This window comes from Cricetulus griseus, chromosome 2, assembly GCF_003668045.3.
Source record: "Cricetulus griseus strain 17A/GY chromosome 2, alternate assembly CriGri-PICRH-1.0, whole genome shotgun sequence".
NCBI classification, from domain to species: Eukaryota; Metazoa; Chordata; class Mammalia; order Rodentia; family Cricetidae; genus Cricetulus; species Cricetulus griseus.
In genome coordinates this window covers 47,116,478-47,130,149 of record NC_048595.1, presented here as the reverse complement: position 1 = coordinate 47,130,149, position 13,672 = coordinate 47,116,478, and the positions used below count along the sequence as shown (strand labels likewise).

Below are 13,672 nucleotides of genomic sequence, written 5' to 3'. Positions count from 1 at the left end.
TGGTGGTGGTGGTGTTGTGCTAACTCCAAGGAGTCCAGGAAAAGGTGTTCTGGAAATAATTTGACTGTTGCTTTCCTGGGTCATGGAGGCTGTGTGTGGGTAGGGAGGTGTTTCATGCCTAAGAGACCTTGTCTTCTCTAAGCAGCAACATTGTCTTCTCATTCTGATCCTTGACTAGTCTCAACATTGTGTGGATAGGCTTCCAGGGGTGGTCTTCGAATATTCCCTGGGTCTTGTTTTACTCTTAGGAATTGCTGATCTCAGGCTTAAAGGTAATTTTGTATCATGAACCTATTCTTCCTATTTTAATTGAATGGGGCCAGCAGAATGGGGGGGGGGTATGTGTACCTCAAAAAATGCATGGGAAGCCTCTAGATTCTGATTCTATTGGTTCTGAGATATCCTTGCTTATGCTCTATTTTCCAAGGAAATGACCCATTCTTGCAGCTGAACATCCCAGCTTCCTTTTTGGCAGAGCCTCTTATTAAGTGTGCATTTGCCTTATTGCCTTATGGAACACAGTCCGCCTGCAGCTTTGTTTAAAAAGCAGTTCCCTCTGACAGAATATCAGCCAGCTCTCTCGTCAGCATTAGTGCAGCATTAGTGCAGTTCATGCTCATCCGGCAGATCTGCAAACTGCAGATCAGCAGGCAGAGGCCATCCTGACTATTGCCATGCGTATGTGTTCTCCAGCACCTGCTGTCCCTAGCTGCAGCTGCAACAACCTTTGACAGGGAACAAAGGAGAGGAATTTTTACACATACCCTGTTTTCCAGAGGTGCCTGGAATGTAATGTAAGCCAAGAGAAGACATAACCACTAATCCTTTCCTTCCCCAGGCTTTCTCCTTTATCTCTGAAAACAGGAGCCCTCTCAGCATCTCAGCTACATATCTTGGTTCATGAAAGATTCAGTTAGTTTTCATAAGCTGGGGACTGTTTGGGGAACACTTGACAGGTGAGAAGAGTGAAATCGGCGCTTTTATTTCTACACACATTGCATTTATAATCCCTGGGCTTCTGTGGGCTAGAGATTCTCTCAGTGTTAGTGTTAAAGCTCTGTGGAATCTCTGAGCCCCTTGGCCAGGTCAGGATATACGAAGTCTTCCCAGTGTCTTGCTAATGATCAGAAAAATATCTTATTGTCCTAAGTGAATTAAAAAAAAAAAAAAAAAAAAAAAACAGCAATGGCTGTCAAGAAGGACCTGAGGTGGAAAGTTTTTAGTTTCAATACTTTCCATCCTGGGACTAGACAGATATTTAGTGAATATCCTATTTGGTAGCTAGGCACACTCCTTCATGAAAACTTAGCTTCTCATTGTTGTAAAAAAAAAAAAAAAACTAAATTATTCAGAGACAAATTTTGAGGAGAATGATTCAAATCCCATTCCTTAGTAGCAGAAAGGTGGTATAAGTGTATGTTGTGTATATGCGCTTGAATGTGTACACAGCCGAGGAGAGGATTCTTAAAAAAACACAGAGAAAAGATACAAATACAAGAGGCGCCAGCTTCATCATCTGAAATATGGGAACACCAGGAGGAATTCCTTCTTTCACTTCTTCCAACTATGGCATTCTGTGAGTCTGTCACAGGCTGAGTTGCTCAGCAGCTTCCCCGAGATGTACTTGACCCTCTGTAGTGAGCCCCAGACTTGCAATTTGTGCAGTAAACCAAAGCTTACTTCTGAACTGCACATGTAGGGCATGGAACTCTTGGCCCTGACTTAGGGGGAAGAGAGAGTCCCTGGAGACCCATGAGGCCTCCTCATAAACCGTCATATCCACAGTAGACTTTCAGTGCCTCGTGATACAAGTTCCTCATTTTACAGGAAACAGAACTGAAGTTAAGAAGAATGAAGGACTCTAACCCAAAGCCACTTTTTTTTTTTGCTAAGCCAGAACTAACTCTCTAGGCCTTTAGAAGTAGATACCAGATGCCATCCCTAATAGAAATTCTTAAGAGCATAAGGAATAGACTCCCGTTTAAGGGTGTGACAGGGATACTACTTTGGATTTTTTTTTTCTTTAGAAATCAGGATGGCTGGAAATAAAAATGAGGGATTAACAGTTTCTTGTTACACAAAAGGTTTTGTTCTGAACATGGCAATCATCACAGAACAAAATGAGTTGACTGTGTCAGTTGAAGTTAAACTTAAAAACAATATCTCAGGAAGAGTCAGAGGTTATTAAAACCCACTGATCTGAAAGGAAGGAATCACCTGTGAAACCTGTCGGGTTTTCCCATCTGAACGAACAATGTTCAGGTGGGATGCAGAAAGCCAGGCAACAAGCCATGGGCCAATCTTGGCACCTATTAATGCTATTATATGATAATAGGCTTTCATGTTGGTGGGAAAAGTGGAATTTAGAATATCTAATCTCAGGAGAAGCGAATAGCGTATAGGTGGAGACCAAACATTAAAACAAGATTTTTTTTAGTGTTTCATGAAAAACTACTTAATATTTTTACAGATAAAGAACACTTTCTTCTTAAATTTATTTAACATCTCATCGAGAAAGCTAGAACTTTTAAGGTTTGAGAAAAAAAGCATTTCAGAATTTTCATGATCACGGGATGCTGGGATATAGCAAAGAAAATACTTTATATTGTAGCACAAACAGTATTTGGACAAGGCCATTTTTCGTATTTGTTTTTTGTTTGGTTGTTTGCATGCATGTTTTGCAGTAGCCAACAGTGTCCCCATCATATTCTGACCACTAGAAGTGTTAATTCACTGAGGGTTTCTTGCCATTTTTGAGTCTGTGCTTCAGGTTGTTTCCACAGTATGTTGGCTAAATACCCACCAGAGGAAATTCTGAATAGGAAAGCCTGTCACTTGTTCCAGTGCTTTTGTAGGGGACACCCATGAATGTTGCTGGTACCCCTGTGAATAATGCTCTTCTTTATGACTGTGTTCCAAACACAGCAGTTGTTCTGCTCAATTACTCACCGCTACAGGGAGCCTTTAATTAACCAAGACCAGGAAAGTTGCTGGTCCCACTAGAGAGGCTTAAATCTGCAGGGGCACTGGGCAATCTTAAACCCTTTTTCATCAAACATGAAAAATGGTAGTTGGGGAAAAGCAAGAGGTATTGTGACCATTAGTTTTAGCAAATAGTGGTAGTTATTAGCAATGAAGTAATAGAGAGAAAAAGAATTTCAAAATTAAAATAACATATAGTTTCCACACCAGACACTGCGTGGCAGGAGGAAAAAGATTTTTTAACAGGAACCCCAAGGCCTGAGCTCTGAGCTATTAAACCCACTCACTGTGTACAAAGTAATTGCAGAATAAATATCTGTTAACTAGGCTGTCCTTTGAGTTTGGAAATTTGCTGACTTCATCTGAGAAATGGGTGTGGGGTTGTTATTTGTTCCCAAATCTAGGTCTGATCATTGAGGCAGCAGTGGATTATTTTTTTTTAAGTATTGATTTAATAGAGCTGGGTGAGGCCCATAAATCTATATTTTTTTCAAATTTCCTCAGTGTTATGTGATAGTCAATAGTTTAGAAACCTCTAAACTAACAGAAATGACTAAAATTCCTTCTCTAATCAAAAGTTACAGGCTTTTGAGCACCTAGAGGCCTTTAAGGGATGCTGGGGATGGGAAAATGCTAGGCTCCCCAACAGCCAGGTGGTGAGCTGTGGGTGAAGCTGGCCCTATCTTGCCTTGCTATGATGGAGTGTCTCCAGGGCCTGTAAGCAGACAGATGATCCTGACACAGGAGTATGCCATCATCTGCAGGAGTCTAAAAGTAAATTGTCTATGTCCCAGCATGCTATATGGAAGCATGCCATTTTCAAATGAAGATGTTGTTGCCATACTGATGTTCACTGTGACAAACAAAATGTGAGCACTTTTGAGAGCTGAGTTAACTATTGCAACCATGGGCTCCATTTAGTTCATGGAAGAAGTGGACCAGCGATGGAACCAATCATTATCTTTGTGCACACACAGGCATCATCACTGTAGCAGGACAGAGGTGGTGCGTCCTCATAAGCACCCAAGATACATCTCCCTACAAAGGGAGATACAGCATTTGATCGTTAATATCAATATACAGGAAAGATTCTACATGTAGATAAACACCGATTTTACTAATAATAGCTCTACTGTTGCCATGTAAATTAAAAAAAAACTAGTAGATTATTACCAGTAGTTAATAAACATAAACATATTATGAACTAAAGTGCCTATTATGGATGAGAGGCCTTATTATTTATAAACAGAAATAATAGGCAAAAAACATGAAGAAATCAAATCATAATCTTCTCCCAAACCTCAAATGGTAATGAACCAAAGCTTTAAAGTAATTATTTGAAGGTTATGAAACCATTTAATTTTCTAACATATATATCATTATTTAAACTGAGTCTGGTTGAAGACATATGAATTTTTATAGAGGAAAAAAGAATAGAAATATAAAAAAAGAGCAGAACATAGTTTGCTTTAGTTAAACTTGGCCTGTCTCTTACAATGAACTTTTTGTTGTTGTTTTAAGATGGGGTCTCATGTAGCCTAGGCTAGCCTCAAATTTATTAAGTAGGTCTATGAACCCTTGTCCTCCTGCCTTTGCCTCCTCTGTGCTGGGATTACAAGCCCAGGCCACTATAACCATTAATGAACACTATTTGTTTGTTTGTTTGTCTGTTTTTTGGCTTTTTGAGACAGGTTTTCTCTATGTAATAGCTCTGGCTGTCCTGGAACTTGCTTTGTAGACTAGGCTGGCCTTGAACTAACAGAGATCTATCTGCCTCTGCCTCCCGAGTGATGAACATTTTATATACAAAAATAGAATACTCACTTTAATGAAAAATCTGTATATAAGTATTGATGCTCCACTTTGAAAAAATGAGTGTGATTCTGGATTATACTGAAAACAGAACTGGCTAGGGCCTTATCTCTGCCATTTCTTAGATAAGTTCCTTGCTCCCCTAGGCCTCAGTTTACTTCTGCAGGAACATGAAACAACTCATATATTTCCCACCTGCTTCAGAGGACTGTCTGCAGGTCCAGTCAGGTCATGCTATAAGAGTTCTTTATGAAATTGAAACCCCAATACACATGGTTCAGGTTGTTCTGAATTATTACTGTGTGTTCACTGACACATGTGTGCTCAAAAGCATGTTCACCATTCTGTTGCAGACAAGCAGAATGATGTGGAAATCCCATCTCCCACCCAGAAGGACAGGGAGAAGAAGAAGAAGCAGCAGCTCATGACCCAGATAAGTGGAGTGAAGAAACTGATGCACAGCTCAAGTCTGAACAACACAAGCATCTCACGCTTCGGAGTCAACACAGAAAATGAAGATCATCTAGCCAAGGTTTGCATGAGTTGAGCATGTGTGCATTCAGCTGTCCACTGCACATACACACACACACACACACACACACACACACACACACACCACATGCAAACCTGTCCACCATTTAGAAAAGAGGGATCACATGTTTTGCTTTTTGGTTGAGATTTATAATGAGGAAGCAGATATGGCCTCTTTGTCCATTGATGGAGCACCTGATTGAAGTCCTTCCTTACCAAAAGACTGCTCCTTTGTCCTGAGTATAGGCTCAGTAATGCAGAGTTCCTTATGGATGCAGCATTCTGTTGTGGGAGACACAGAAAGTCCCTGGAAAAGCTGGCAGGCTGGGCTGCATTATCCCAGAGAACAGTGGAAGAAAGTATGTCAGGCACCAGTGGGGATGTCTGCCATGGTTGACAGGATTAATGATAACATGAGGAGCCAGTGACAGAGCTGACCTTTATGCCCAAACCTAGTAGCAGAGGAAGGAACAGAAAATGTTCATTCCTCCTGTAGGAGGCTTCACAGATGTTGCTAAGATGCTTGCAGCCTGGTCAAAGGATGACTGAAGCTTCCTTTGAGCAAAACTTCTTCCATGAGGCCTTCTGAAAACTGCCATTAGAGAAAAATTGATTAAACATCAGGTCAATCCTCTGGGCAGTTATTCAAAATGAAAAAAATCACTCTCCCAAGCAGATAACTTTAGGAATAACCCCACAGCAAAGGTATGAACGATGTTCCTTTCAGGTGTGTGTGTGGCCCATCCACCCAAAGATATAACCTATACCAGGCAGTTAATGCTAAGTCAAGGTTGAGTTCTACACACTCTGGCAGCTGAGTCTCCCTGACCTGACTTCATGGATAATGAGAAAAGGGTGAAAGAATTTCCTGAACACAGCTATGCATCGAGGAGCAGGAGGAAGGACAGAGGACCGGGTCCAGCAGCCTGGGCTCATTTGAGCTGCCTTTGAAACAGCATCAGTAGAAGACAGGTGTTTGACAAATGTAGGTCAGCAACTAATTATTAAATACAAAAACACTTGGGTGTTTTGAAAGAGTGTGCAGAAACCTGCAGTTACCGCATAGACGACACCCAGCCTACCATTCTCAGATTCTTATGCAAGCCGACACTCTAGACAGATGCATAAAAGACTCAGCAGCCAATTTCCCCCAAATGGAATCTTCTAAAAATATTTTAAAGCATTAATAAATAAAAATGTTATTCTTAAACTCCTCCAATTTTAATTGTAGGAGCTGGAAGACCTGAACAAATGGGGCCTTAACATTTTCAACGTGGCTGGGTACTCGCACAATCGGCCTCTCACGTGCATCATGTATGCCATATTCCAGGTGAGGAAGCCAAAGCAAATACTGGTTATCCAGGAGCACAGCTCTTTATAGTTTATATCTCTGGCTATTTCTATGACAAGTTTCTTCCCATTTCTGGATATCCACTTATTCATGTCCTCATCCATTTTACTACATAGGAAAGAGACCTACTAAAGACCTTCAAAATCTCATCTGACACCTTTGTAACCTACATGATGACTTTAGAAGACCATTACCATTCTGATGTGGCTTATCACAACAGCCTGCATGCTGCTGACGTGGCCCAGTCAACCCATGTTCTCCTTTCTACACCAGCATTGGATGTGAGTAGCTACTATCTGTTTTGCATACGTATCCATCCTGTTTTTTTAAAAATATCATAAATGTACAGTACATTTATAAAAAGGATGCAGACCCTTAGTACTGGAACTGCTTCTTTGGTGGCCTTGGAATTCACCAGTTTGGGTTGGTTATAAACATTTTTACACATCTTCTTTCCTCATTTTGAAGTATCAGTGTAATGTTCCTTTTTCCACCTTTGCCAACTAAAGATTATTTAATTGTCAGACAAGGAATTGGACCCATGATTTATTTTCATCATATTCCTAAGGGATACAATGCATGGCAAGGTATCTTCTTTAGTGTCTGTCATACAGCACACACACACACACACACACACACACACACACACACACACACACACACGTATTCACTTGTCCGAATTGCTCAACATGTACTCATCCCAGGCCTTAAGGAAGATAAAATGTATATGTAATATGAAATGTTCTATATAGTCTCTGTTAGGGATAAACATGGAAAGACTCCTTTTCCTAGGAATTCAAAGTAGTAACTGAGAATCAGAAGCAGATGGATTAACAAATAGAAGCCAAGAGAAACTGTTCCTATAGCCTCTGTGGAGATGACTATGACTCTTAACCCTTTAGATCGTGCCTTCTCATGAGCTACTATAATTAGTAATATGCCCAGCCATGCCACCTCTGGGCAGATGGCAACAGTGAGTAAGCGGGTACTTCCAAACTGTAATCCCTGCTGCAGGAAAGGGCTGGCCAAGCCTTAGCCAGGCACCTTGGCAGACTCAGTTTGGGAGTTGGAGAAAGACTAAACTCTTTGCTTGACTTCCATGTGATTCAAGAAAATAAAGCTAAGACAGCTTGCCAAAATAAGATGGAGCTAAGGGTGTTTAATCCCCCTAAAGGGAGAAAATATATTGAGTTTACACTCATGAAGTAGGGTAGCACTATTCATCTATTGTTTGGCTGTAAATTAGCTATGAGTGTTGCAGACTTATGGAATGCTTAGTGTGCAGTAGGATTTGTCTTTGGAGGAAAGTTAGACACCGGCTAACGTTTGAATGAACAGAAGACTTATGTCTTTAGAGAGGATTAAGAACCAGCAGCATTGCATGCTGAACAAGAACTAGGTTCAAATCACTGTACATGGGGAAGGAGGAAGACAGAGAGGCCTTCATGACAGTGTGAAGGAGTGAAGTAGTATGGCATTGGGCTTCATTTCTTAGAACTGTTTCCAACTCTTGCCCGTATTAAACATGTAGTGGGTACAGAGATGAAATACTCAATACATGACACCTTGTGACCTCACTATAAAATAAATTTTGATAAATATTTATCACTTGTCCTCCAAAGCTGGACTTTAACCTCTTCCATACCTGGTTGCTTTGTTATCTATGAAGGTTATTATCTGTCACCTTCCCAGAACCAGAGTGACTTCCTTCTTTGACTGTTACATAACCACCATACTGCCATAAATCCAAGACACCGACTACAGGCACACACACACACACACACACACACACACACACACACACACACACACACACACACCATACCATACCATCAAAATTGCCGCTAATGATTTACCAAACCCAGCCTGTATGGGATCAATATGGGATGAGTCCTGGACATCATCCCTCTCACATCAGATGTTATGTGGAGATAAGAGAGTCTTATGCTTAATTAAATCAACATCCTGAGGTACGATATAAGCCAGCAGTGCCTCTCCCAACAAGAGTGAAATGTGGCACTTGAAGCAGGTGAAACTAAAGAGTGAGGCAAGTGTATTGAATAGTGGATAGTTAACCGGTTCTTTTGAACCCACAGGCTGTCTTCACAGACCTGGAAATCCTCGCTGCCATTTTTGCAGCTGCCATCCACGATGTTGATCATCCCGGAGTCTCCAATCAGTTTCTCATCAACACAAGTGAGTTCACCACTGCATAGTCATTCCAGATCATTCTGTGATTCACTTCAGTGTTTTCCTCCTAATGTTTTCACTGTGGGTAATAGCAAAGGCAATAATGAGGTAATCCTTCCATTCCATGAAAATTGCTCAAGCCTTTCCTGGATACTGTGTCTAGCTTGTCAACACAGTGTTGGAGGTGCATGGAGAACTCGGAGAGGGTCAGGAGCAAGCCATTTATAAAGAGCTCAAAAGTTTGGAAAAATACAATATGGAAAGAAAGAATAACAGAGTTGGAGTTGCCAACCAAGACTAGGAAAGCTTGGGAACAGTGACTCTTAATTTTCTTTGAAGTTAACACAAATATAACATAGTAAGCCATAAGTGCCCCTCTATCCTAAAGTCAGGCAGAGATGCTGGGCCTGAGCATGGCAGTCTTCATATACAAATAACAATCCCCGAGGAACACTGGAGTAGGTCTCTACAGTTCATGGGGAAGGGTCATTAAAAGGTCCACACATTCTCTTACATGTGCACTTCTTTGACTACAGACTGGTGTGCAGCCAAGGGTAGAACTTAGTTTGACTAGCCTCGGGATCTGTCGATATCACCAGGGCTTTATCATGTTCAAACCATTTCATTTTTGTGCTATTGAAAATTCATTCATTGTCTCAGCTAATGCTCCATATCTGTGTGATGAAAGCCCAAGTACATTTTCTTTTGATCATACTGGTTATAAAAGTGCTGTCTGAGCTTCCTACTAGAAGAGGTCTTCTGTTATCCATCCTTGTCTTGATGTTCAAAATATCTGAGTATCCCAAGCTTGGGACACATTGGTTTTCTTTTTCATTTTTAACATCCTATTCTTCTATTGAAAAAAAAATCAACAAATAAATTTTGGGTACCTGCTTCTTTGCATGGGTTAGTTTAGTCAATTTAGCATGCTGATGATTTGTTTCACAAGTACCTACAGTACTGACACATAGAAAGCATGTTTGTAAACTTATGCCCATGACTCCAGGGTTAGCAGAACAAGGGCACTTTAATGACTTCAGAGAAAGCTATGGTCTATAAAAGAGAGACCACTAGTGTACAATAGGAATGTGCTACATCACTTGGCTATTATTCTTGGTTAAGATAAAACACAATTTAATGAGTCTCATGGACATATTCCTAGGTACAAAACTGTGTCAGACAAAATATAGAAAGAACAGAGTGGAAGTTGTAGTTTGGATGCCTAGGTATTACAGTTTCTGCTATAGAAACCCAGAAGACAATATCAACCCAGTATCAACATTGTTGAGAAAAATGTTCATGCTTAGTTGTCATATTTATAGAAACATTCAAAAGCTACATTATTGGGGTAAAATAAGATTTTATACCAACACATTATCTTTTCTGGAAATCCAAACTCACAATTGTCAGATGTTGGGAGCTTGTATGAAAATGAGTATAGTTTGGGAATCTTAATGCATTTGATAATGCTCCACAGCATTTTCATCTCATTTCTTTTCAAAACACAAAATTCATGAGGACTTAAAGGAAATTGTAAGCTGAAATGAAAATACAGTTTATCTGATGTCAAATTCTTCATCTCATATTAAAGAGAAAAGGTGCTTTAAGACTGAATTTTAATGAAAGAGAAAACTCATGTAGTAATATGTCTTAGAATTGCTTTTTGCTCTGCTTCCCTGGTATGTAATGACCTACAGATGATAGATAGCTCTTGAAATAATTTAAAAAGAACTAGATCTAATTTCACATTGAAGTAATACCAGTGTTTGGATTATACAATTTATTTTCATCATTTTTCTTTATTAGATTCAGAACTTGCTTTGATGTATAATGATGAATCTGTGCTGGAAAACCACCACCTTGCCGTGGGATTCAAACTGCTACAAGAGGAACACTGCGACATCTTCCAGAATCTTACCAAGAAGCAACGCCAGACACTCAGAAAAATGGTGATTGACATGGTGAGATGTTAGCCTGCATTCATCACTTATGTTTGCCGTTTTTCTCTCAGACTGACTTGACCAAGAGTTTTAATTCTGTCTTTACCCAAGGTGTTAGCAACTGATATGTCTAAACATATGAGCCTGCTGGCAGACCTCAAAACCATGGTAGAAACCAAAAAGGTGACAAGCTCGGGTGTTCTCCTTCTGGACAACTATACAGACCGGATACAGGTACCTGATGTTTAACAAAAAATTGAAACTAAACAAAAGCAAGCAGTATTTAGAAAAAGAAAATGGAAATTTGGTTAGATGCATGACCTAGGATACTGCTATATTTTTGGCATACTTTTTAAAACTAGTTAAAAAATAGAGTTTAACTTTTAATTTATGAAAAAAAACAATGCTATACTCATTGAATTGCTTAGTTCTAAAATTGAGTTGCAATGTCTGTTTGTAAGAGGATATATATGACTATTGGTCCCCAAAGCTCACAGCTGAATATAAATCCCATCAACTGGAAGTTTGTTAGGTCTGTTTTGGCTAAACAAATTGTCATCAGCCGGTCTTTTTCCACACATGGAAAATCTAGAAGCAATTACTTTGGGTCATTCTTTGCATTCTTTCCAAACTGAGGAAAGAAATGTTAACACAATTTGACTTCGAATATGCCTTCCAGTTTTTAAACTCAAAAACTGTCAGTCTAGGAAAATATACATGCTTCCTTTTGGGGCTCTAATGGTAAATATCCAACCGTGGCCAGCACCATTGAAATACTGCTCTTTTGATGGGTGGACCGTAATTATAGTGGACTAAAATGTTCTTGGTACAAAGTGTACTGGAGTGAGAGGGATAAGATGTTCTGGTGGTATTTATGCTTAGTTTTATAGAATTTTCCAAAACTTGATCATTTCAGGTCCTTCGCAACATGGTACACTGTGCAGACCTGAGCAACCCCACGAAGTCCTTGGAATTGTATCGGCAATGGACTGATCGCATCATGGAGGAGTTTTTCCAACAGGGAGACAAAGAACGGGAGAGAGGAATGGAGATTAGCCCCATGTGTGATAAACACACAGCATCAGTGGAAAAATCCCAGGTGTCTATACTGATATTTTTTTTCAATTTTTTTTTTTGAGCTCTACCAATGGTACAACTGGAGAGCTCCTTTCTGTTAGCTTGTGTGTGTGTGTGTGTGTGTGTGTGTGTGTGTGTGTGTGTGTGTGTGTGTCTAATAGTAGGCAATTGCACATTTCATTCCATTATATTCATCATTTGTCTTCTCCATGCATGGTCTCAGTGGTGGGGGATTAAGCAAACTTTACAGTTGTCTGTGATCTTATCAGAGCCAGTGGACACATGAATACCTGTACCCTGCATCCCATTGCCTAGATTTCTCCTAATCCCCTGTCCATCCAGGAATTCAACTCCTCATCTGTGCTCTCCCTTCTGTAGCTCTCTCCTTAGACAGACAGTGTCACCATTACCAAAGAAGATAAAAAGCTCTATCTTTGCAATGAAACTACAAATATCTTTCCAGATAAAGCAAAACAAACAACTGTCCTTTTGGTTCAGTTTGTGAATTTCTTAGTGACCCAGTTGCTCTCTGCATCATGTGGACAGGTCTCCCCAAGTACCATGTCATCGTCCAGAGGCTGCTTCATTCCTGGGCTCTGCTAAATTTTGCTCGATCTGGCAAGAAAACTACTAACTAGAAGTCCTTAGGATTTGGCGAGGCTACTCATCCCAGAACCCAAGGAATAAACAACTAGGGATGACCTTTCATGAAAGTCTGAAGCAAAGCAAACAAAGAAAGGAAATGGCTGCACTGAGCTATGTTATTCCTGTTCATCCATTGCTGTGAGCTTGTTTCTAGTCCCTGGAAAACACTTTGAAAATGGCCTCTAAAATTCATTAAACCATATATGAAGAGATAAGGTAGAAAAAAGGAGTGGGTGGGAGCAAATTAATATCTGAATCATCCAGCCAAATTCTTGTAAGCAAAGCAGATCAGAGGTGCCCTGAGTTTATGAGTCTTGCTCATTATGTTAGGCAAGAACCATTAAAAGGCATACAGTGCATACACACACACACACACACACACACACACACACACACACACACACAAACACATTCATATACATATCCCCAAACACATGTAGATACACACACACATGCACATACACATACCCCTCATACACACACGTGCATACACATACCCACACACACATAAACACACATATACATACCCATGTGTACACATGGGATGGGGCAGAACCTCACATATGACCCAAGTTCTTGTATGTACAATTTGAATATATTAAATGCTGGCCATATACCAGAATATTGACAGAGGAAGCTTTCCAGTAAAGGGAAAAGATAGTAAAGTGATGTCCCAAAAGAGACCCTAGCTCATCTCCCTCTTGATCCCAACTTGACATCTTTCCAGCCCCACACCCACCATGACAGGGGAATTCCATTCCCCTAATTCAATGGTGCCAATTCTCTCTCTACCTGCCCCAATCCCCAATGTTTCCTGTTTGTCTGACAGGGAGGTCAGTGTAAGGCCACTTAGCTAGCTCCTACAGGATGCATAGCTCCTGCATAAACCACGGCAAAGCCATGGCCTTGGATTTATGCTCTTGCATATGGGCAAAAGGAACTGCTTAATTGTTTTTATTTTCCTTCTTTCTACTGATGGAAATGACTGTGTGCACTATGGATCCTAAACAATAGCAGCCATACCCACAGAGGAGATACTTGTTTGTTGAGGGTTTGAATTGTTTTCAAGTTTTTTATTATTACTATTGTTGTTATCTTGTTTTAAATGGTCCTCTACAAAATGAAGGGTTAAGAAGTTCCAGAA

General features: G+C 40.2%; 1 protein-coding gene across 7 annotated transcripts in view; it reads left to right on the top strand.

Annotated features, from left to right (window-relative positions):
• Positions 1-13,672, top strand: part of Pde4b (phosphodiesterase 4B) — a 337,171-nt gene that overhangs the window by 320,696 nt on the left and 2,803 nt on the right. For all 7 annotated transcript variants that reach the window (XM_027402289.2, XM_035439769.1, XM_035439768.1 and 4 more), the window contains 7 exons: positions 5,148-5,326; positions 6,557-6,655; positions 6,793-6,957; positions 8,773-8,872; positions 10,673-10,827; positions 10,918-11,040; positions 11,723-11,905. In XM_027402289.2, the coding sequence (XP_027258090.1) occupies positions 5,148-5,326; positions 6,557-6,655; positions 6,793-6,957; positions 8,773-8,872; positions 10,673-10,827; positions 10,918-11,040; positions 11,723-11,905 (1,004 nt within the window). The remainder of the gene's footprint in view (positions 1-5,147; positions 5,327-6,556; positions 6,656-6,792; positions 6,958-8,772; positions 8,873-10,672; positions 10,828-10,917; positions 11,041-11,722; positions 11,906-13,672) is intronic.